This window comes from Haemaphysalis longicornis, unplaced genomic scaffold (genome assembly GCF_048455015.1).
Source record: "Haemaphysalis longicornis isolate Haplotype H1 unplaced genomic scaffold, Haemaphysalis longicornis Haplotype H1 scaffold_20, whole genome shotgun sequence".
NCBI lineage: Eukaryota > Metazoa > Arthropoda > Arachnida > Ixodida > Ixodidae > Haemaphysalis > Haemaphysalis longicornis.
Genome location: NW_027526296.1, coordinates 1,200,824 through 1,226,354, shown reverse-complemented (window position 1 = coordinate 1,226,354; position 25,531 = coordinate 1,200,824). Strand labels below are relative to the sequence as shown.

General features: G+C 50.4%; 1 protein-coding gene across 4 annotated transcripts in view; it reads left to right on the top strand.

Moving 5' to 3' along the window:
• The window catches only part of LOC144172289 (uncharacterized), a 269,808-nt gene that overhangs the window by 205,017 nt on the left and 39,260 nt on the right, over nucleotides 1–25,531 (top strand). For all 4 annotated transcript variants that reach the window (XM_077701040.1, XM_077701037.1, XM_077701038.1 and 1 more), the window contains one exon: nucleotides 9,829–10,461. In XM_077701040.1, the coding sequence (XP_077557166.1) occupies nucleotides 10,113–10,461 (349 nt within the window). In that variant the 5' untranslated portion in view covers nucleotides 9,829–10,112. The remainder of the gene's footprint in view (nucleotides 1–9,828; nucleotides 10,462–25,531) is intronic.

Sequence of the window (25,531 nt, the reverse complement as noted above, 5' to 3'; positions counted from 1 at the left end):
GCTACTTACCCGCACAAATCGAAATTCGCCTTGCTCATTTTAGTTTCCTGTGCATGATGTCGTATGAATAGCGACAAAGCCTTCAAGCGACGCTGTCGGTATGAAGTGCAATGCTTCAGAAGTTCACGCAAACTTGAGATTTCATGCTGAGTGGTTGGAAGTGTGTATGGCGATGCATATTTGGCACGGGAATGTAGGAGGCAGCGAAGCTGGTAAAACACGGTGCGCAGAGAACGACCGTTCTAACTCATTCATATTCGTTGAATACTTTACCTAAACTATAGCATATTAGCTTTTTGTTGGCAGTAGTCAGCTGCTCTCGCTTTGTCGCACCACAGCAAACGAATAAAATTTATATGATTTTCTACTTTTCGGAATTTCAGCATTTTTTTTTTCCGCAAAGGTTATAAACAAAAAGTACTTAATAACTCACCTTGCTGAAAATGGCGACTTTTCTGGCGCCTTTTGAAACATTCACTTTAAGATGGCGACTTTTGTGGGTACTTTCGGCAATTTCCCAGCGACTTTTTTTTTTCTGAGGACCTGGCAGCCCTTCCGCAATTTGAATTGAGTAGCTCCCGAAGTTGTAAACTTTAGCAATATGTTTCTTTTTTCCTTTACTGCTCCTTTCCTTCTTCATTGCCAATATTTTCTTCTGTTGATATTCTCCGCTAGTGCTCAATAAATTATTTATATTGCTCGACTCGTACAGCGTTCAGAACTTTGTCACTCTGCGCTGAAAGACTCCCATTGAAGACCGGTGCCTCCGGGCGTCTCGTGGCGCGCGAAGAAAGGACATCAAAAAAAAGAACTGCTCTTGTTCGTTGTCTCAGCGGCCAGACAGCGAAGCATCCGTATCGCCGAGTATTGTACGCTTGTATCTGGCGTGGCGAGAGCGATTGTCCCGCCGCCGCGATCAATGAGTGATTGAATGACGCCCGAAGAGCAGAGGCCGCCCGTCGTCATTGCCAGCGCAAAGAGCACGAACAGCGCGCCCCGAGGAGCTCCGAGGTCGGTAGAGGCGTTGTCCGTGGGCGATGTACGGATTTTATAACTGCTTCTAAGCGTCTTCTTCCCCGCTACCCCCGGTGTCGTAAGTGTCGTCCGGCTGTCGTAAGCAACGAACTTCACTTTTGGAGGCGTTTTGTATGTACAGGTGCATGCCCCAAAAAGTAGACGGAGCACGGGTTGGAGATTTTGAGGGGAATATCTCCGCCATGTGCCTAGCCAGCAACCTTCAAGTGACTTTTTAAGAAAGTCATTCCAGAGTAAAATCTGGCCGCACTTAATGTATTTATGCTTCAAAAGATAGAGCGCGACTTGGACAACGACAGTAAAGAAGGACGACGGGACAAGCGCTTGTCCCGCTTGTCCGACAGGAGCGCTTGTCCCGTCGTCCTTCTTTACTGTAGTTGTCCAAGTCGCGCTCTATCTTTTGAAGCATAATTCACCAACTTGCCCAACAGATTTGCTTAATGTATGTATGCTGGCAGGCGTATAAAATAGAAATTATTCCTATTTAATGAAGCCGTGCTCCGTTTAATTTTGGGGCACCTTTATGAGCGCCTTCACGGCGTAATGGTGGCAGTCAGTGTGTAATTAAAATGGGCATACTCGTTTTTGATTTTGTGACTGTCGACGCACTGCAGTGAAGTTTGGAACAAACCTGTCTTTGAATTTTACTATAAAGGCTGCACTGTGTTCGAGTTTTTTACGAGCGCGAAACGGAAGGGGCTTAAACCGTACATGTCCTTTACTGCCGTCGTGCTAAAGGTTAGCTCAGCTTTTTGAAGCAAGCATGTATATTCAACGGGAAATGCTGGAATAGCGTCAGCGTTGCTCTGTGTATTGTGAGGACCTTGTAATGCGTTACGTATGTTTGGTAATAGCTAGCACGATGAAAGACCGTGGGAACGTTTTAAGCACCGCTTGTGCACAGTGCGCCAGCTCACGGTCTTTGCACACGGTCTTTGACCGTTTACGATAGCGCCTCAAGAACTTACAGAAGCCGTTTTTCTAATTGGGCGGAAATTTTCATGCGGTTTTCTGTACGTTTTTACACCTTACGAAAGGGAGAAAACTTTGCGAAGAGGTTACCGCTACAAGACCGATTTTTATTTATACTTGAGATCGGTATTTCACTATATCATCAACATTTGTGGGTGCGTATGTGTGCATGTGTGTATGTGCGCGCGCGTGTGCCCGTTAAGGTACATGAGTACTCACATCTACAGCAATTGCTGACGGAGCTAAAAATTTTATTCAACAGGTTTCTAATCCTCGCAAACGCACAGTAGGTTAAACCGAAGGGAGCAAAAAATCGACGTAAAATTTACGGGTGAGTTACATATGCTTGTGAAGTGCCGAATGTACACGCTAATGTTAACATATTTAGACTAGTTCTCGGTAATCTTTTTTTTTTTTTCAGCGTTAGAAATCTACGCTGTTATTTTTAAGGTGCGCACAGGCATGGTTCACTGCGTAGTTAAAAAAAAAAACTAAAAAAAAAAATACACGGCACTCATTCGCAGCGTTTCCCCTAAGTCGTAACTCAGTCATAATCAGTATTATCGAAAGTTTATTGCGTGGCCTGTTCTCCTTTCTTTGCAGGATTTTTTTTTTTGCATGTAGGATTTAACAGCGACGATAGCTTTTTGCATCGACAAATTAGGCTCCAAGTTAATGCTATATCACTACAGGTTCCTAGAACCTGAATTTCCTGGTAATAGTATTGATAACGGCATTGCTTCTCACATTGTTCTCGCGGTTTATCTTTTAGTTCAAAGCTATTTGACGTAGTACTCACGTCAGTGAGATAAGCTGCATGCACCGCCAGATAAGCTTTCGTAAATGAATGGCTAATAGTAAGAGCCTTCGCGTATACTGCCGTGAAGCACGTCCTGTCAATGATTCGTTTTGGCTGCCACTGTATAGACGGGCACATTTATCTTATCCTGCACTGATGGAAAGTGGCCACTTGCTCTTGCTACCTTGAGCTCACGCGCGGCTATTTTTTTAATAGAGGATAAGTGTAACGTGCACGTGAATTGGGTATTTTAAAGACGATAGTCTTTCTTGGGCTACTTAAACGCAGAAATTTTGGTCTGTCTGTATGTATTTTTTTTGTGACTCGATTCAGCTACCCGTCCATAGTGAAACGGAAGTTGCGTAATAGGTTTATATATTGACAGCCAAACATAAACGCCCAGGTCCGGTGGCAATCTTCATACTTGTGAACATCGTTGAACAAGAACAAAACATTGCGCAAATGTGAGGTAGAAAATTCTTCCATGAGTGATATTTTCAATGTTCCTTTATTTACAAAATTCCTGTATGCTTGTTTTTTGCGATATCAAATGAAATACTACATCAACTCCAGAAAATCGTCGCCTGCTGTTGCCCCTGCCACTATAGCTCCTGGCGGAATTTTAAGAAATCAAACGGCAACAGTAACGAAAGGTTCCACTAGATAGGTTCCACGTTCCGCTTGGATGCCTCGTGGAGTAGGGCAACGTGGTTCTATAAACGTTGGAGTAAGGCGCCTCTATCCATGCGCGTCTCCGCCGTACGGCAGCGCTGGCATCGAGGCACCCGGCCTGGAGCAGTAGAACGCGGTAAACTTGAATTGACTTGAATAAACCTCTAGCGTGTTATATTAAAGGGGCCCTATAGGCTTCCGAAGGTCGCCATTTCAATCGCGCAATCGCTAGAGTACCCCTTCACGACAACGTGTACCAAATATTACACCTCTGCGTAAAGCAGGGGCCGCACAAACACGAAAAAAAGATTTCACTTTCTCTCCTGGCCCACCAACCATACCTTGCCGCCACACTTGCGCGCTCTGACGCAGTTCTTTCCGGCTCTGACGCGCCTCTATGACGCACGGGACACTGCCCAGTGCGGCGCCGCGAACGCGAACCACAGCGACAGCGCTCACCGCGCAACCGGAATCTGGTGGGCGGAGCATGCGCCTCGAGTGCTAAAAAAAAAAAAAAAAGCGCGCGCAGGGCTTGGCGCAGCCAATGACTGCACGTACATCAAGGAGGGTGATGGATTGCCCTGTTTCTCTAGATGGTCTTGCGCCGGATCGATGAGGTCGCGGCTTCCACAGTGCTTCGGAGGAGCTACTAGAGGAGGAGAGCCCCAGGCCTTATGGGGGGCCCCTTTTAATGAGCGATAACTCGGCTAATACTTAACGCATTTAAACAATTTTTGCAGGATTACGTTCCTTGGATAGTACTCCAGTGACTGCGCACGCAAAATCGTAACATTTGGCAGCCTATTTAGGGCCCCTTTAAGAGGAACGAGGCGGGAGAGGAACGGCATGATAGGTGAGCGGGAAAAAGAAGGGAGGCGTTTGCATGGCGGGGGCGGCAGTTGACTATCGTCTTTCGTCGGCATTTGCAACGAAAGGAGCAGATACGCGGCAATTTTGTATTTTCACAAACCTCGTGCGACGTTTCAGTCACTGCGAGGCGTGAAGACTCGCAGCCAGCGGTGTTCTGAATGAAAGGTTTCCATCGCGCGTCATCTGGTAGCGCGAGCAACAAAGTCTATATAAAGAAAGGCCTGATTGTTAGGTTCGCCCCGAACGACAAACGCCACGCAGGTGGCGGATTCCGCGCTTCCCGCAAGTCTCCGGTAGTCGCTGTTATCTTAGGCGGCGACAAACGGATGCACGATACCTCGCTACTAGAATGACGTCTGCCATTTTCTGCGGCATCCTGGTTTACCAAATTTGGGGCTGGCGGAAGCCACGCACATTGTTTTAGCGGAAGACCGTTGTTTTATGGCGAATCTGCCGTCTTCATCGGCCGGTGCAACCGCGCGCATCTTTCTTACTAACACGAAAATATCAAATGGCCCATTTAGCGAAACATCCGGTGTCGTCTGTAGCGGATGAAAAGCACCTAAATTTGGAAAAAGGGGGGAGGGAGAGCATGAAAGAAAAAGGGAACTGAACAAGGGCCTAAAAAATTCAATCAAGATTTTAGAACGGAACTTCGGGATGCCGTGGGCGTACCTTGCATGACCTTTTTATGTTGTTGCTCTTGTAATTTTGTGCAAGCTATGTACATCGAAATGGCTGTTGTTTGTAGTGAGAGCAGAATCAAAGCCCCTAAACTTGGTGTGTAGCTTACGACATGAAATTTACCAGTTGTAGGCGTTATTTTTTAAAATCAAAGTTAGTAGTATCCTGATATGTATATATAAAGAAAAGAATACTTCGAACAAGGTAGCGTTTCAGCAAGAGAGTTGCCTTCGTCAGGGAAAAAAAAAAAAGAACTGAGGAGGGAGGGAGTGAGGGAGAACGTAATTTAATGAAACTGATGATGTCAGCCGATCTAAGATGCCTGGCTTGCTGTGACAGATGAACGCGGTGACGATGACGATTGTAATGACGATGAGGTGCTCAAAAGCTTTTTTATTTACATCGTTTATCTCCGTCCCACTGAGATGGAAAATTTCAGGGCGACCGTGGCCCTCCGGTGCTCCAGTGTGTTTTAATGACGACATTTCGAGTAATGTGCAGTTCCGTGCCGAGGCCTTCAGTATAAGAGAGCAGGTAGAAATGTCAGTCCACGCGCTTTCGGCAAGCGTTGAAATATCCCCGAAGTTCCTGCCGCCAATCAGAGCGTGGTTTTTCACTTTCGCGCGCAGCTCGTCAAGGCTGTGCCGAGGGGCGCAGTTTTACTCGTGTTTGACTTTCTCGGCCCGAAAAAGTTTCAACATGTCAGAAGGGGCGGAAATGGCCATTTTTGTTCCCGCTCGGCTGGCACCGCACGCAGCATTAATGGCGTTCACCTGCTGTGGCCATGTACGAATATATTCTTGCGAAAGTGCTTGCGAAGGTAATATTCCGGCGTGCACATTTCGATGACCTGTTGCTGTCCGTACCACGTGAACACTTAAATGAACACTTTAAAGTGTTCACGTGGTAGGAGCGTCTTTTCATCTTTTAAGATGAAACAATTGTTTCATCCGTCCCGTGTTGAGAACTGAGATGCATACGAGCTTCAAGCTTATTCCGAGCTTCCGTTCAAATACTCAGTACTATTTCCTATGCGATATCATTTCCTAAGCTCTCCTTGAGGGTTTCGATTTTGTCGCCGCTCTAAAAACGATAAACCAGACTTTATCTAGCTGAGCATATTTTCCGTGAGCACCCTTTGCGGTACGGCGTTTTCTTACTTAAGGGAGCGACGTTTTGGCGGAACAAACGAAATGCTAACTATTTCAGGTCAGTATACCATCAGTACGAAAAAGCCTAGTAGATTTCGCTTTCGCCATTTTCTTTAAAAACTGACACTTCAGGTTGACAGTGCCCTGTTGTTACGGAAACCTCCACGGTGTACCTACAAAATACTCTCTATGAGAAGGCGTTACTTCTGTAGGTTTTTTGTTACACGCTGATATTTTGAGGTCTGTGTTTCAGGTTCGTCTCTTGCAGGAAACACAAAAAAAGCTCCAGGCAGCTTAGGCATCCCCATGCACTTACATTCTGGGGCGAACGAAGAACATTTCGTTCGTCCATTTAGGAACATGCCGTTGAATTGCGACAGGGCATCCTATCCGTAAATGGGCTCGATATGGCTAGTAAAAATGAACGCAGTTGCGACTTGCTGTCACTCCCGAAGCATTTGGGTGTGGGCGTGGGTAAATGGGGGGAACAGAGGATGTGTTCATTGTGGGCGTGTAATATTGTTAGGCGGCGGCAAGACAAAGATGAGACGAACGATGCCGATGGGGTGAAGCGATCTATTTGCAACATAGCGGCCATGACAGACCTCGCGCCAGGTGCGCGCCAGGCACTTCGTTGTCGTCGTCGTCGTCATTCTTGAATCAAGTCGCGGTGAGGAATTTTCCACTCGAGTCCCGCAGCAATACTGTCATTGTCACGGTCTCGGGGAAAAGGCCGAAATGTTTCGTCAGTTGCATTTCGTTCCAATGCCCTGTGAGGTATTGTCTTCGAAGTTTGCTTCTTAGAAGCCATAGAATGACTTGCTGGTTGAGTGGTATTAAAAATGATTTTTGGAACCCCGTGAAGTTTGTGCAATCTCCCAATAAGAGTGTGTTATCATAGAAAAAAAAAATGAATACACCGTCTGAATTATTTGTTGGAATTCGAATTGTGAAATGTGGTAGCGAGAGAATGTCACAGCAGCTCTTACGACGTATTCGAGCGCACTTGTAATATGAGCCGAGTCAGCTATCCAGGCCTTCTATAGACCCGTATTATTCGGCAAACAATGCGTTACATTTAAAATATGTGCGCGACACTTTTCAGTACGGTAGTTCCCCTTGCTAAAAAATAATTTTCCCTCCATTTGGAGTGGATCTTCTTTTTTTCCCTGCGTTTTTTATATTGACGTTAAAAAAGCTGGGAAGGGCTAGTAAACAAGAAAAAAAAAACACAATGTGCAGGCGGCCATTTTGAAGCTTGGGAAAAACTGACGAGAAAGGAAACTTAAACACCAAGCAGAAAAAAACACACATTGCTTTGTGTTTGCGTCTCATTTTTGGCCGGTTTTTCCGAAGCTTCATCATGAGCAAACTGAAACTCGAACATTGTTGAACAAGAACAGGACATTACGCAAACATAAGGCAGAAAATCAATACATAAGTAATATTTGCAGTGTTCCTTTAATAAAAAAAATTATGGTTGCCTGGTTTTTGCGATAGCAAATGAAATACTACATCAACTGCAGAAAACCGTCGCCTGCTGCTGCCCGCGCTCCTGGCGGCATTTAAGAAATCAAACGGCAACAGCAACAAAAGGTTCCACTATAGATAGGTTCCACCACGTTCCGCTTGAAACGCTTGTGGAGTAGAGCAACGTGGTTCTGTAAACGTTGTAGCAGGGTACCTCGATTCACGCGCGTCTCCGCGGTACGGCAACGCTGGCAATGAGGCACCCGACTTGGAGTAGTGGAAGGCGTTAAATTTAAATTGACTTGAGCAAATGACTATCGTGTTGTCTTGGGAGGAACGAGACGGGAGAGTAACAGCATGAGAGGTGAGCGGAAAGAGAATGGAGGCATGTACTTGGCTGTCTTGGCAGGGGCGCCAGTCGACTATCGTCTTTCCTCGACATTTGCAGCGAAAGGAGCGGATACGGGGCCATTTTAAAACTGACATCAACATAGTGGACGGATGCGGATAAGCAAGGAAAAGTCACATATCTGACGATCTGCCAAAACCGCTTTCGAGTGTATAAAACGTTTCACTTATCTGCCCCCTATACCGAGACGCCGAGTGATTCAAGTAGCCGTATACGTGTCGTGAAAGTATATACGCCAATTGAGAACAGCGAGAGCGAAAACACTGACGTGCAGGCGCTTCGCGGTAAGCCCCACAGTACACGCGATGATGACGCACGCTCGTGACACGCATGGGACACGTTACACGCTCTCGTGAACGTCAGAGCGACGACGTCTGCGCTTGTGGCGATTTTATTTTTTTTTCCCTCCGTATCGGTGCGCCGTGTTTTCCTCTCCGTACGACGGCTGCGACAAAAAACGAAAGTAGAAACGAAGCTGTTGTAGCGCAGGTGGAATTTTATGCGGCGTCCTTGCGTCAAGGTAGTTGGCCGCGCTTGTAACACAAGGTTGCTATAATCGTACTGCCCGTAGCGCGGCCTTCACTTTAGAGCGTAGTGTGTGAGCTCTTGTTTCCCGAGGCAGCTATACCGTCGCACTACGCTCGGCGTAGGAAACATTCCGAACGCATTCCATTGCACAGTCACGTCCAGGTGTTCACCGCGCGTTGCCTGTTTGTTAAATCTATAATTTCGGACTGCTTGCTCACCGGTAAGCCGTGTTGTTTTCCGTGCGAGGGTAGTTGTGTCAAAGACACGAGCCTAGCACTGCCTGTGAGGACCTGGGGTACCCGGTTTGGATCACAGCCCTGTTAGGTGAGATTCACTTCACTTCAAATGACACCGTTATGATGATTTGATGAATTAACAGAAGCTTCTTGTTGTCGGCACTTACACCCCGTACTAATCATTTGTTTCATCTGTGTGAATTGTGCAATTGAGAGGTTAGTGACAAACATTTATTCTGAAGTCGGTCGGCGTTCTCCACGGACATCATCCACGGACGGATGTACCCAGTACTCTTAACAGCAGCATTAGCGTCCCGTCGGGATACCTTGTCCGTTACGTCGTGTTTGGGTTGTCTGAATAAATGAGTACCAACTATTTCGTAAAAAAAGTAATTACAAATCACTAATGGCTGTGGGATTATGCTCGCTCAGGCCGATTGGTATGGCTTGACCAACGCGGTGAACATTAATGTGCGTCAAGCTAATAAGGGGACTCATGCTGTCGAATACTTACATGCTAACCAATACCTTGTCCTGAAACTTTTTCGTTAGCATTCTCTTGAACAACTGCCTTCATTGAACGTTCTTTCAGCTATGTTCGAAATCTGCTCACCAGCTTGGCGTAAAGAGGGTGTCTTTGAGTACATTTCCGTCGCACTGTGAAGCCGGGAATACTAAGCGGAAGCAGACTGAAGAGTCGTTTCCATGCCGACCTTTTCTCTGTGCTCTGCGTAGTAGATCGTGGTCTGCCAGGCGGTTGTCCAACAGCATTGCCTTCGGCAGGATCAGAGCCGCCTTATTGTTTTTTTTTTAATTTGTCTTCAAGGGAGCGCGGGATGTTGTTTTGACTGCAGACAGACGAGGTGCCAAAGCCAGATCGTCAGACCAAACTTGCGCCATCATTGTTTTACGATGGCGATCTCGTTTGTTTATACATTGGCTTCCGGCGTGACGCTGTTTTTCTAACGGTATTCCCCTTCGTCTCTGTCGTTTCAATCGCAGGCTGGCCAATACAAACACGACCACCACCACCAGCAGCTGCGGCGACACGGTATCTGAGAGCCTGACGGGCCAGACTGGGGCGGCCATGGGTCTGAGCCCCTTCCGAGAACAAGCCCGACAGCTGCGGCGCCAGCCGTGAGCTCGACGGCCAGGACGGGAAGCGTGGACCAAAACACAAGGCGAAGCCTTCATAGCCCGCGGCTTCTTGGCCCCGTTCTGTCGCCATCTGCGGGCATTCCCACAGGCGGCTCATCCTTCCTTCTTCGCCAGCGACAGGACAAGAGATGCGCTTCTTCAAACGACGCTCCCCGGAGCCTCCGGAACTGGTGCGCCTCTGGCGGCTGCCCGCGGAGGTCGGGGCTCTCCATGGAGAGCAGCAGTTAGCGATGCTAGCGCCGCCTCTGCACCGGGCGGCCGTTTCGGGAAGCCCGACGGCGACGCTGGTGCGGCGGCTGCAGCAGCGGCGAGAGTGCGAGTTGGCCAAAGAAGCGATGGCGCTCAGTTCGGAAGCGCGTGGTGCCGGCGGTCCCGTGGGTGTTGTTTCGCCGTCGTCGGTGCCGCTGTGCTGCTTCGTCGAGGCGACCGGCGCGGCCAGAACTGCAACGCCGCCCGGATCGGCAAAGCTCAAGAGGGGTGAGTCTCGACATCTACTCGATGGCATGCGTTCGTTTCGTGCAGTGTTTCGTACGGGACGTCCCGTGCAGGGGCCGAGCGCGCGCGTGTTCGTCCCGGGGTCCCCGCCTCTCCATTGACAACCGCGCTCATAGGTTTTTTGTGTTCACCCCACTCTGAATGCCAGATCCGCGCGCTTTTTCCCCTCTTCTCCCCCCGCGCTTTTTGTTAACCGACTTCGGCGAAAATTTTGGCGGGCTGCGGAGGCGCCTAAGGCACAACAGATCGACGTATTTTAAACGTGTCCGTGTGGCATTGCTGTGAGTGTTGTCTTCATTGATGAACCAGGGCTAGAGAACTGTGGATTGATGGTTTGTCTGCGACTTCGACTCTCCAGTAGAATTTTCCGTTGCTGCGATCCAAGGTCCGTTCAGCTGGGATCCCATATGGCGAGAGGGAGAATTCTTCGGTGGAAACCAATCTTTTGCCAGATATAAATTAATCGAAAGCATCTCCATCCTATGGAGACGACGACGGGTCCTCTTGCGGAGGCGCCGGGATGGCACTTGTGGCGTTTGATTTGCAAGACGCGCATCTCAGTCGGTACGCGGGGAGATGTAGAGAAAGATCGAAGAGCGCTCATGTGGAGGAAGCCATCGCGAGCCTTGACTGTTATCTCTCGAGGAGTTATCGCTCGTGAGTGCACTCCAGCCTTTTCTCAAACAGTGTGGTGGGAAGAGCTGGCGCCGATGATTCACAGGAAACGGAAGGCCGCTGTTTAAACACTGCATGAATCCGCTGGAGTGCAGCACCCCTTGACAGCTGCAGCGTAAGCGCCGGTTTGCGTTCGCCCTGAGTGCCGTCCAACCCGCCCAGACCCACGGAAGGAGGAGGAGAGGGAAAATTGATATAACGGCAGTATGAGAGCTCCTTTGCGACACGCTGTCGCCGAAGGCATTTTGCAGTGAAGTGCGAAGTTGGAGTGCAGCGTAGCCCAGTGGACGTCACATGAGAGGTTGCCCTGTTGCGAGCTTTGCCTCTACGCAATCTTTGTAAACTCAAGAGCGTTGAGCGCACGTTCAGTCATAGAGTACATCTTAAAGTGACCTGGCAGCGCCTTCCGCAGATACTGCTGATACACCGAGCGAGAAGCCGTGTGCGCAGCGGTGCGTGTGTTTTTGTCTTCTCCCTCGGCTTCGATCTCCCCTGGTTCGTTTGTTGCCCGCGTTCCATTGTTGCCGAAGACGGAACGCGAGGCGCCGAAGGGCGCAAGTACAGCCACTGTAGCGCAAGGAAAGGAACGGCCAGCGCAGAGGCGCCAACCAGCTTTCGGCCGGGCAGGCGGGGCCCCGGCGGCGAGTCCTCTCGCAGCAGCGGCAGCGGGGACTCCCGACGTTTCGGCATCTGCGACATGTCTGCTGTGGCCGGGGGGCGAATGTTTTCGACCCGCTTAACGACCGCCGCCTCAGCTGCGAGCGAGAGAGAGCGGGCGGGTGGGTGCGCGCTTCTCGCCCGCTTTACTTTTTTGCTTAACTGTATTCGCTCGCGGGGGAAAGCGATACGAGGGGAGGGCGAGGGGCGCCCCGGGTGCTTTGCATGCGTTGGTGTGTGCGTTCCGTGAGGGACTCGCCGGCTGGTCTAGTGTGTTGATGCGGGCGAGTGGAGGGGTCTGTTCTTCCAAAACACACTGGGGGTCCCTGCGTAGCCGTAACCAGCCAGTGTGGCGAAGATTGGCGCCTTTCCACTACTTCACCCCTCCTGCTGATGTGAAAGGGAACTGTTGTATGACCTGTCTGGCCCCTCGGCAGCCACTTCAACGGACTATGAATTGCATCACCAAGTCGGTGAAAATGCTCGCGGATTATCTCTTCGCGTGGACTATCTCAACGGTGTGGCCTTTTTGTCGCTGGACTGTGCAATTGATGCTACAAATGGAACAGTCGACAGAACATGCTGTAATGCGACAATGCTAACGCTATTTGAAGGGTCCGGGGCTAACAGAATTGCGCCGAGCACAAGAAAATGCTGCAAATGTCTATTGGGGGCGGTGCATTCGCCGCATGGTCATGGGCTCCAGAGCAGTTAGTCACGTGTCATGATAGCTGTCGTTCTCATATCTGTATTTACCAATTCGCAGTCGTTGTACGCCGTCCCTTTAGCGCTCTGCGTATTAGTTCCCGCGCATTATTCTGGAATCCCGGGGCGTCAAAGAGACGGACATTACCCGATCTTGGGAGCCGCATTGGAAACAGTACACCTAATGGCTTTTGCTTCCTTCATGCATAAACGATGAACGAAAGTTTTTCATTGCGCGTTCACGATGGACGAGGGGCGGGGCGGCGAAAGGGAGAACGGCGACCAAGCCCCGCGTACATAACCGTCGTGCTCGCGGTTTATCAATCTTGAATGCGGGCCAGTCAGCCGTTGGCTCTCCATCTTCTTCAGAGCACCCCCTTTTCCCCCCAGCCACCACATGGGATGCAGCTTCTCTGCCCCGTGGACTGCGCCACCATTCGCGCTCACGGCAATTTCTCTCGGGGCAGCTTGATTAGCCCCGCGGGGATGTCGTCTCCCCGTGTTGTTTCCGCGTGGGTGGGGCGAGTTCACTGCCCGAAACATGGAGGCAGTCGGTGAGGGGATCCAGGTGTTTTGGGACAACCCTGACCCACCCGTTGTTTGACAGCGGGCGTGCGGTGTTAGGCCTAACGTTCAAACGCCTGTTCATTACGTGGCCGCGACACTTAGTTTAACGAACTCGGTTCTGCACGGGCATGATCCAGTAGAGAGCGGGAGTGGTTTTCCTCATCAGGTCCCAACCGCGCGTCGTCTGTTGACGCGTGCTGGAGGAAGCTGGCGACGTGCTTCGGGGTAGCTTTCCTCTGCGTGTTGCCGACGCGTCGGGAGGCAAGACGCGGCTTCAAGAGCGTGTCTCCCGTTGTGTGGCCGTTTGTTTAACGTCTGGGGTGCGATGACCTGGCCACTTTTGCCTTCTCTTTCAATTGCTTTATGCTCCACGGTGCTGCTAAAATAGTGTTGTAGTCTACCTGTAGTTCATCATCATCTTCATATTTTTCGCCATCATAATCATCTACAGCCCATTCGATACACAGGACGAGGTATCCCAGAGACGAATGCCTGTCCGACAGGCTCCCGTAGCGGGCTTACCGATTACAGTCTATCATGCTCCCAAATTGTAGTATATCGTCCCCAAATCGGCTCTTTGGTCTTATCTCGTTAAGCTATACGCTTAATATCAGGACGGATATGACTTGGCCACGTTCGCTTTCTCTTCAGCATTCATTTGCGCTCTCGAGGTCTTATAAGACAGTGCTCTGTTAGACTGGGTTAAGTACCATTGGATAGTTCTGCGGTGGTTTTACGTTAACCCGCTCCTATTTAACACAATCCGGCCCGCGAAGAAACGGTCAGTCGTGGCTGCGTTCTCGTTGCGGACGACGTACGGCCAAGTCCACGGCTGTAGCGATTCCGTCCTCCGCCACTCCTCAGCTCCAGGTCTGACGTGCCTCGCTTTCTACCGCTCTCATTAAGATGCTGAACCTTTTTCTCATTCCGATAGGGGAGGAGATACACTTGTCGAGTTCAACGGACGAAAGTATTTGTGAAAACAGATGCGATCGCCGATACGCATTCATGAGGACGTTCACGTCGCACGCAGGTGACGTGAGGGAGCGCGCGCTGTTGGGTAACATGTTTTTGACCATGCGCGTTCGCGTTGGTGCGGCGGTATGGCTTCGCTAATGAGCCTCATTAGAGGAATCCTTGAAGCATGCAGGACGCCTTTACGAGATACCAAATGATTCCACAACGGGATTTCTTAAAATGTAGAAATGAAGTAGCGGTTGAAGCTTACGTTGCTCTTGTGAAGCCACTTCTGCCGCAATGAGTTGCCATTTTCGACTTTGTTTGTATGAGAAATTGGACTTGGGTATGCGGGAAGTGGGTCGGCACTCAATTCGTATTCGAAACGTCGGGTTGCATCACTCTGCTATTGGTCGGGCTTTCCCGCGATGCGTCTGATTAATGCCGTGCGAGTTGTTAGCTGTTGGCATCGTTTGTTCGGCAGTGCTCCCGCCATTTTTGTCTTTGTTTTTATTTTACCACTGAATGAGCAACGTTCATGTTTTCCAGCTCAACCGCACCGTTGCCAAAACAAGGAAATCTGAAGAAAAAAAAAGTATGGGGGAGCCCCTAATTTACCCGCACACATCTCGGCACTGGCATAGCGAACAGAGCAGGGCAATGTATTGATTTGACAGTACTTACATTGTACTGTACCTTACCACCGTTCACAGTGCAACGGAAACCACGCACACTCACAAACACACGCACTCACATACATATTTGTATTCGTTTTCAAGGGGGCTTTTCGTATTCTTATGATTATATGTATATACTGTACAGGGCGAGCTTTTCGAGAGTGTTGTCCCGCTATTACACAAGCGTGTCATTATTTGCCCACATCGCGTCACCTTACCTCCTGACGAGCTGCCCACGAAAACAGGACGCGAGCGTTGCATATCGTGGCTCCTTGCGCTCACCCGCGCCCCTACCCTGACTCATTCACGCGCCGCTCGCGCAAAAACACCTCTGCGCAATTGTCGGCGAAAGCGGATCAAGGGAGGCGGCGGCTTCTTATTCTCTTTCTCCGCGCTAGCGGGGAAACAAGAGGGGAAATCCGAGGAAGTAGTAACCGGCGCGAAAAGAGATCACCCGGCATTTCGGAAAGCGTCGCAGTTTTGCCCGACTTTCGAGCGCAACCTGTCAAATGATGTCACCGCGCCTATCCTTTCAGTTCGGACTTAACCTGCGCGACGTTTTGTTACTTCATTTTTATTTTCGTTTATCTTTTCATTTTCCGGAGGGTGACCCCGCTCGCTGTGTTTGCCTGACCCGGTTTTCGAGTTTTCTTTTCTTTTTTTTTTTTTTTTTTTCTCGCCAACTAGGTGTTGAGTGGCGCTATAGCAGCGGCGGGTCGCGCGGGCTCGGGAAGTAGCGTGCTATTATGCGCCAGACGCCGTGGACTTGCGCGCTGGTGGTGTTGACCTCGAGAGAGGTGGTTGCTTTTTGTGCCGTAACCGGAGAATTTGTTTCGGTGTCACTTGGACGCGGACGCAGTCTTCTTTTTTTTTTTTTTTTTTCCACCGTTTCTCGCAGAAGAAAGGCTCGTGGGAGGTGGAGGAATATGGCTCTATTAGTCATTAGCCCCCCCGGCCTTCTCAGTCTCTCAGCCTGCTTATCCTTCCTCGCCTTTTGGGAACATTACCCCGCCCCTTTGCCTTTGTCATTCGCGAAACGGCCCGCTCTAGACCTTCCGGCGGAGGGTCGCTTAACGAAGTTACAAAAAGCTTGCCGACGAGTTACGCAGCCACCGCGCGCTGCGAGCCTGATGGAGTGTCGGCAGCGTTTGAATGAAAAGCCTTTAGCGTCGCTTTACTGCCGTCTTTCTTGGCGGGCCGCATTTTGTGACAATCGCTTTGTCTCCTCTTTTTTTCCCTTCCTCCCTAATGTTGCCGCTCTGCGAGCCGCAGTTGCCGCGTCTGACGGTTGCAAAGCGTCAGCGGAAGCGAGTGAGTCTCTCTCTCTCTCTCTCTCTCTCTCTCTCTCTCTCTCTCTCTCTCTCTCTCTCTCTCTCTCTCTCTCATCGGAGGGGGGAACTTAAGCTTTCTCTTATGATGGTAGGATGCTCAGCATCCATCGCTTGTCGTTGAGTTACGTCGCTGAGTTTTCCTTTGTGCGATGTCGCGAAACACGCCAAAACAAAACTGAATCTGGGTAGTAGGCTTCATTGCTGATCAAATATAGGAAAGCCAGCTTTACACCGACGCAATTTAAGGTAGGCTTCACTACCTTACAGGACCGCTTCTCTGTGAAACATTTTTTAGCGGCACTATAGAGAGTACATTATTTATGCAATTTAAACAATATTTATTATTTCTCTATTTACATTTATACGTCAGACTTGCAGAGTGGTTACTTAGCGTGAGACGGGGCTAGAGGTAGAGAGGCAATTAGATCGATGGGTAGAGGGTATGAAATAAGAGAATGAACGAGGACATCGCAGGACAGGAGCGGCTGGAGGAGCATTAGAGGCCTTCGTCCTGCGTTGTGCACAAGCAGGAGGATGATGATGATGATGACGATGAAGATGAAGTCAACTTACACGATTCTGTAAGCAGAACGTGTGCTCTGCTATGATTGGTTTCGTTTACGCTGGCAAGATATGGAATTCGTTGTTTGTTTTTAATTCTTCCAATTCTCTTTTTCTCTATCTCCAATTTTAAATTCAAGAAGATTTTTAACCGCTCTAAATTTCCTTTATGTAGGACTCTGTAGTTGAATAAAACCTTCTTTCCTACTGTTCTACCGCTGATGTTTGTCCGATCTCCTGTTGGAGTACGTGCCATTCACGAAGGAACGTCACCGTCGTCATCACAACCTTCTCCAAGCAATCGCTGCCTGTTCTTAGGGCAACAAAGTCGCGTAGCTCCGTGTATGCGACCTAAAGACAGTGAATTTACTGGCTAGAGAGTATGCTCTATAGAGGATGCCAAACTGCGCGACGCTGTTCTGTTCTACGCCGCAGCCAGACATTAACCGCACTTCCTGCGTCCGTACGAGTCATACGTACTATGTTGTAACATCCCGGAAATCGTAATGACTGGAGCGGCCATTTACTCCATCGCGATATGACCGCGCTAGCGTTTTTTAACGCCGATTTCGCAACCTCGGCGTCGGTAAAAACTGCAGGAGAGGAATGCCTCCAGGGAGCGCAGTTTGTCAATGGCCTTGTCGCCTCAGTTCATCCTTGGGCGGAGGTAACTCCGTTCGTTCGCCAATGCGCGCGTTTACGGAAGACCAGTTTCGTATGTTTTTACACGGTATACGTGTTTTTTTTTTTTTCTGTCTTGGTATTGGAATTCGTCGCACGCGGCTCTAATTCGAATGCAGCTCGCCTTCCGCTCTCGTTTTTTGACCGAGTGAGGATGCGTTTTTATTTTGTGCCCCTGTCAGAGTCGCAGAACGGGCGTGGTCGAAGTCGTATTTTACATCCCCCCGGCTTTTTAAGAGGTCCCGCCCGCTGTCAGACTGTCTGGGGTGGGCATATCGGGTGTGCACTCTGTTGTCAGCGTTCGACGAACTCGGCCCTTGCCGCCCACCCGCATCCACCACCGTCCGATATGTCGAACGGGAGGAGGGCTCATTCGCTGTGCGTGATTCCGGTCAACCTGCTCTTCTCCATTCGTCCATGTCTCTAATTTTACCTGCTTTTGAGATATCGAGGAAATATTTTCGCAGAAGGCGGGGGAATTTGGGTTGTAAGACGTGTGTGTTCTTCGGGAGTTTAGCGTTGAATTTAGCCAGTCGTCACTGGTAGGGCTGACGTTCATTTTCTCAGAATGGTGTGAATTAACCACATCATCGTCATCACCAGTCTATCTACGCCCACTGAGAGCAAAGGCCTCTCCCATTAATCTCCAATTACCGCGGTCCGGTGCTAAGTGCGACCAATTTATCCCCGCGTACTTCTTGATCTCATCTGCCCATCTTTCTGCCGCCCCCTGCCACGCTTGCCTTCTCTAGGGATTCACTTTGTTCCCCTAATGACCAACGGTTATCTTGCCTTCGCATTACATGCCCTGCCCACGTCCATTTCTCCTTAATTTCTACTGTGTCCTTAACACGCGTTTCTTCCCTGATCCACTCCGCTCTCTTCTTATCCGTTAATGTTACACCTATCATCTTCCGTTGCATTGCTCGCTGAGTCGTTCTCATTTTAAGTTGAACACTCTTTGTGAGCCTCCAAGTTTCTGCCCCGCACGTGAGTGCCGGTAACATACAGCAGTCGTACACTTTCTTTTTCAGGGACAATGGTAGGCTGCGATTCATTATCTGAGAACGCCTGCCGAATGCACTCCACCCCATTCATATCCCTCTGATTATCTCTACCTCATGTTTGGGATCCGGGATCACAATTAACCACGCCGCGATTCTAATAGTAATTTGCGTTCAGCGCACGGTAAAGATCCCCAGGGGGGTCAAAATTAATCTGGAGCCCTCCAGTACTGCGCGCCTCATCGTCTGTGGGGCGTCGGCACATTAAACTTTGCAGTCAATCAATCAATAATTATCCAGGTTATGCGCCACCCCCCCTCACGCTTTTTGCCCTCTTTGTGGCAGGACGCCGCTGTAATATCGCGTGCTTATAGGCAGTTTTAGCATATCGGTACCGTGTTTGCGTTACCGTTTACCGTGTTACCGGAAGCCGCTGGCGAAGGTGGAGCCTGTGCCGGTAAGTTACCGTTCGCGGTAACTCTCGCGCTGTGCACTCACACGGTAAACGGTAACGCAAACACGGTACCGATATGCTAAAACTGCCTTGTAACCCGCGTCATAGAGTAACGAGAGCAGAGGAAAAATATGCCGAGGGAAATTGATGATGATGATGATGATGATGATGATGATCAGAGCAAGTCTTCGGCGATTGGATGCTCGCGCTTTCGCATTCACCGTGTCCTCGCAATTTTTCGTCCCTGCTGTATTATGCCCCGGTGGAACCGAGAAAATTCGAGTCGGCGCGCTGTGTTCGGGATGTGGGGCGTACACGTGCAAGCTGCCCGTCGCGTAGGCGGCATCGTCGATAAGACCGAACACCTGCGCGGCGGCCCTGGGGAATCCGCGGATTAATCTTTACGCTTACTCTCCGGGCCTTTAAAAATGCGAAACGGCGTCTTGCGCGCATCTGCTCGCTCTGTCAGACATGCCGGCGCCGAGTGGGCGTTGTCGATCTCCCCTTGTTGCAACTTCGCTCAGTTTTAGTTTGTTTTTCTTTGTTTTCCTGTCCGGATGGCCGAAAACGTTGTCCGTCTTTACGCGGGGCGTGGGCTGGAGACCTGATGTTGGTTCGAGCGCGCAGCTGCGCGCAGGAGACTCTCGCAATCAGGGGCTCTTCTATCGAGTAATGTCGCTGTCGTTGGAGAGAGGCGCCTCAAGTCTCTTTACGACCGGGAGGTCAGGGCCTTGTCTGCAGTACAAACGCATTGATAGCCATCCTAGGGATTCCCACCCACGCGTTCAGCTGTTTATTTACACTAGCGGCCCCTATTTTCCGCCAGCGTCTAATAATCTGTCAATGTGTAGCGCTGTATACCACACCGCGATTTCTATCTTCAACCGGAAAGTCCAAGCAATCCTTTTAGAGAGAAACACATGCTTAGTCAAACAGAACATCTCGTAATCAGCAGGCGTCAAACATCTGGTTGGAAATAATTTGCTTTGTTGTCAAGCTTCAAACAAACATCTCAACGATTTCGCATTGTGGGCGAATCTAAGCGTCATCTGTTAGCTTGGGTCCTGTCGCCTCGATGTACAATGACATCCTTCGATTCCGGTAATTGTTCGGTTCCCTGTCGCCGCTCGCTGCCAAGTTGATAGTTCGCATTTGTTGCTCGTTCTGTAGAATGCGCACCGCACGCCTCCTACGAAGAATGGACCTTTATTATAGCCTCCCGCATGGACGGCCATGCTTCTTTCTACACTCACACGTGAGGGGCAACAGGAGAGCCGAAGAAGGAACTTAAAGAAAAGCCAAGTGTTCCTCCACGGAACGTTCTTCAACGCCCAGCTGGATAGCGGGGTTTGCCTTTGAAGTTGTGGCGCCAAAGTCAAAAGAAACAACATCCCGCGGAGAAACTTCGGAGCACGATTCACGAGCTGGTCCAGGCGCTCCGATATCGGCTGGTCTGCGCGGGCGGAATTTGTTTTGACGGTGAGTGGCGCCTGCTGGGGCCTGTATTTATTCGGCAGGGCGCGAATACGAAGAGAGAGAGAGGGGGAGTGAGAGGAGCTCTTCTGTCTCGTGCGAGCCCGGCGGACGAATATCTCTTCGCGGCATCTCGCCTCACTGCCGTTTGTCTATATACGTGCGCTCATCGCCTAGACCGCGCGTGGATCGGAAGATTTGCAGACTGCGCACTCCGGATTCTTTATGTGGAAGACCTGGAGGAGGTTCGGGCCAGTGCGGGGTCACTATCTCCTTCGTGTGCAGCCTGGTCGTGCTTCGCAGTGACGGTATTTAAAGCGCGAGGATAGAGAAAGAAAAAAGACGGTAGGCAAGGAGGGAGGGAAAAAAATCACGGGGTGAGCTGATGTAGATTTGTTGTATGTACGCAAGCACGCATTGCGTGGCTCATTAAATCTTGCTTGTTCTCTGTAACGCGTGTGCAGCGGGGACAGCTTTAAGCCGTGTTTATGTACACGTCTTCGGGCACGTGCTAGGACTGTGCGTCGTGTGTAACAGATTTGCTCTGCTTAACACTCCTGGTACCGTCGCACTGAACGCTTAGAAAGGGAATGTTGCGAGGTGACCTGCGGTCACCTGCTATACCGTATTTTAGGGCTTACAAGTTGAAGGAGTCGAACCAGAAAGAAGGAATGAAACAAGGAAGTTAAAATACTGTAGGATTAACGAGGCGGCTGTCTTTGTTTAGCTTTCGTAATGCAGTCGTTGCCGTGCTGAGTGTATCTGCACTATAAGCGGTGGTACTAACCAGTACACAGTCACGTCGCTGCGTCGAATTAGCGCCCTCTAGTTAAAAGAACAGCATCCGCATCCCCATTCACCTGTTTTCTCTTCGCAATTAGCAGGAGTAATCTTCTTCAATCACGTTTTTTTTTTTATCCGAGACGATTAACAAGAAGCGGTAGAAAAGCGTCTTTCTTCCCGTCTGACGGTAATGACCTGCAAGTCGGAGGCCTTCTCTACAACTAGAAGGCGTTGATCGGGCGCGGCAGGGACGCTGCTTCTGCTTCGCCTCCTGGCCGGCCAGAGTTCCTCGTCTCCTCGGCTGCGCGTCCTTGGGCAAGGTCGAGAGGATGTGAAGCTGGTCTCCCCCGAGGCGGCGGCCCTCGACGCTCCTCCCCCGCGGCGCGCCGATGATGCGAGACCGGGGACGTGTTCTCCGCGGCTTCCTTCCTTGTTTGCGCGCTACTCGAGGCTTTTGGTTGTTCGGGTGGCGTTGTTCGGGGCCCTGCCCGCCTCGTCGGCTCTTGATGGATGGAGAGGGGAAAGGTGGCGGCGTCCGAGGTGTGGACTCTCGCTTCCTCCTCGCACGTGTGCCAGCCGCGCGCGGAGTCTTCTCCGGCCGTGGACGTGTCAATCGAGGGACCCGGCGTACGGAAGCCGCGGACCTGTTATGAGAAGGTCGTTAAATGAGGCCTCGCGGCTATTTTGTGCCGGTTCTTCGACCACCCCCTTTCATTTGCTTCTGGGTTTGGGCGTCGTTACTTAGCCAGGTAATGACGGCGGTGAAGTGGTGCTGCTTTATGGCTTCCGCGCCCTCTCTCTCTCGCTGAGGTCCATTTTTAAAAGGCGGTTTTTCGCGTCGTTACCTCCCGGGTCCGTTCGCGTCGAGAGGTGGCTGCGACTGATAACAGTTTGCGGTAGTGACAAACAACCTTCTAACGACCTCATTAAAGGCCGACGATTTTAAACTAACGTTGGCAAGAAAAAAAAAAAAAGTCCGCCCAGCAAGGGTCTCGCTGTCTCTTTCTATTGGTTGACTGCGGTGATGGTGGGTTTTACGTCTGCAAGCAGACCATCAAACAATACGAGCTAACAATGATAAGCTAGCACTGCACCCCTTCCCTCTATTGGAGACCCGTGACCGTCTCGAAGGTAGCCTAATCATCTTTCACGAGGAACATCTCAAGATCGCTGGGCTCCTTCGGCGCACCTGGTTCTACGCGTCACGTGCCGTCGCCCCCTTACCGGCTGGGTAATCTGCGCGGTGTCACTTTTCGCATTTCGCCCAAGACCGGTCCCTCGTGGCGCGCGATGCTGATGGATCGCTTTTGCGGCGCGTCGGCTCCTCGCTGCCTCCTCTTCACCGTCCGTCGCCGATGGACGCGCGCATCACCCCTGTTGCTGCTGTTGATCACTCGCCGTTGTTGCTGTTCTGCGCTCCTTGTTGATTTCGGTTGCCATAGTGAGTCGCCCTTCAAATGGCACGATCCCCTGCTAGTTGGCTGTATTGTATGTAAAGGAATTCGCGCACTCTTGGTCTGAGTCATATCGCCATTGTGTGTGCCTACAAAGAAGATGCACTCGCCGCATGGCACATCTCCCCCCGAACGCTCTTCTCCGGGTATTGGGTTCAGCAAGCTCCGTTTTCGCTTTCATGAGCCGGTTCCCTTTCTTATTTGTGTAATACCGAGTGCTTCGCCACTTTGTGGAACGTTTTCTGATCGGTTTCTGTCACGCGGTAAGTGATGCGTGCAGGGTTGTCGGCAAACTTGTGCGTCCTCACCGCAATGTGGCAATTTTGGCGCTTAAAAAATTACAAAAATGAAAATGCCCCTAATCCCCAGAGGAGTGAACATGGTTGGGCAGCTAGGCCAGACGAGTGTGAAACAAAACGCGGGTGACAAGGGCGCAGATCGAACTCGTGCAGGTAGCAAAACATCATTGTTTTTATTTGCCATTTCGCATACTTCTGATTTATTTGGCTCATTGAAACTGGGGCGCTTGTAGTTCTTCTTCCTGGCAGACAAACATTGGGGCTGTCCGCTTTGTAATGCGGCCTGCTACTGATAATTATCCATGACACGGGCTAAGATAACTCCCTCCCTACGATGATGCAGGCGCTTGAGCGCTCTAACGCCATAATTTGTTTCGGGATAGTTCCTATCAAACACCGGTTATTGCCGGTTTTTTTTTTCGTCACCGTACACCTCTCGTAGAAGCCCGTGTATTCACAGCACCCGGGAATTTCGTATTTACATTTACACGGCGACATTATGGTCAGCGGTAAGTTAATGAAACTCGGAGTAATGATTGTCTGAACGCCTATTTGCACTAAGGTTTTAGATGCAGAGCATCTCATTCACTCACCTTGTCCCTCCGGCGTCGTCGTCGTCGTCGTCGGCGTTGTCCGCCCCTCCCCCATTCTCCTCGCCGCGCCAGCTGCGCTCTCCGCCGCTCACCCCCTCTCCTTTCCCATAGCGAACACTCTCTCGCGAGGGGCATTGGATTGGATTCGATTAAATTGGCTTGGCTTGGCTTGGCTTGGATTTGGATTGGATTGGATTAAAGTGGATTGTGTTGCGTCATAGCCGCGGCCGACGCGCAGGGGCCGGCGCATGTGTAGTACTCTCTCTCCCGCGGTTTCCTCTCCTTCAGGCGCGCTGCGCATATAACCGGTGTGCCGTTCTCCGGCGAAGCAACATCCACACTTGGCTCAAACACCTAGAGTCCACGCCGCTTTACAAGTACGCCAACGTCGTCATCGACTGGCACCGGCTTACGCAGTCCCCTCAACGTTATGCGCGCTATAAAACGCGGTCCCTTCGCCGCTCCGCCTATGCGTCGCACCTACACAGGGGTTCCCGCGAGGGGAGGTGGGAGTTCTTTTTCCGAGACGCGTACATGAAATTGAGAGCTACGAGGCATTCTCGAGAAAGTTAGCTTTGCTGCAAGGCATCGCCGCGAGGCGTTTTGGTGCGCCGAAGCCGTACGCAGGTGAGCCGTTGGGAAGTAGAAGTATACGACTTCGCTGTAAGAAAGTTGCATCGCTTGTAATTATGAGTTCCGGGACGAAGCTCGGTAATGATGCGTTGCTACCAAGTTTTACGTGCTGGGGCAGCGCCAACGCCGCGACGTAAACGGCAATACAGCGACTTGTGAGGCCAGAGGGAGGCGTTTCTTGGATGGCAACCAATGCCACCTGGCGCATGCGCAAAGAGGCGGGGGAATTGTTACATCAGTGATATTCTGGGCACGTGGGCTACTTGAAATGTGAATAAACGTGATAATGATTCCTTGGCGCCACATTTAATTTAAAACAGACGGGACGGGCCGTCAAACAGCGCTAGATTGTATTAGCGAGTCACCTCTGCATCGGACGGAATGGACGCTGTCGTCACCGTGTGCTTTCCGCGTTGCCCTCGTCGTAATGCTCGGGCCGTGTCCGCAGCCTCTTCCCTTTTTCCTCCTCGGCGTTTCACGTACCACCTGTGCCGATTACTGCTAAATTTGTATTTTTGGCTGAACATTCGCGGATTCAGTTAGACGCGTCCGGACGTTATAGCTGCGGCACCCGCCTGCGAGGAACTGACAGAAACTGTCGCTTATGGAAACTGCGAAGCGTTAACGATGTCGCACGCTTTTATGCAGAGTAATCGGCATGCATCTTAACGTGATCGTCGCCAATTGACGCTTCTCTGCGGGAATCAACCTTTCTCGTCAGTCTACGACAAACCGTTATACAAAGACTACCAGTACGCGGCGTTCACGGAGCTCCGGTATGTTTCGGTGGAGCGGGAAAAAGATTTCCGCAGCTTGCACTACTGGTGCAAAGCTGGAAAAACAGAGGGTGCGTTCCAATTTTCCCCCTTAGACGCTTCGGTGCCGTCTTAGCGGACATTCCGCCATGTTAAGCCCCGTTCCGATTCGAACGAAGCAGTCAACGAAGACTGCTTCGAAGAGGCAGCATCGAAGTCAGCAGCGATGCAGACTACCTTCCTGTCTAAACTACTAAGCGACGCCAGCGCCACCTTTTTGTGTTAATGTTGTGACAAATCAACTTGTTGTTTTATTGAAATATTTAGTATAGTTTACTAGTGGTGAACATGCTTTTGTTTAGTTTTTAAATTACACAATGCTTGTAATAATAACGGTAATATTATTTACGAAACCTGCGGCTTGCGTTACTCAACATGTATGCTACAAAGTTGTCTGCGTCGGTGACCGCTGCGCAGTTCCAATTCTGCTTCCTTTGGACGTCTAATTTGACTGTTTTGTAGCCTGTCTACCTAGCTGTCCACGAATTGCAACGCAGCCAGAGGAGCTGGAGGTCGACCTATGTTTCTTCCACTTTTGCTAAGTTTTTTTTTTAGGTTTTGCGATGTTTTAAGTAGGCTAGGCTAAGTGTTAAGAGGTGAGGCGAAGTGTAGCTGGAGTCTACAAGATCGCTCCGGTCGGTCCCCCACACTGGCAGCGGATCCCAGGGACAAAGAAGCTAGGTCGACCCCCAGCTCCGCCGTTTCTCCAGCCTTGCACCACTACTGCAAGCCG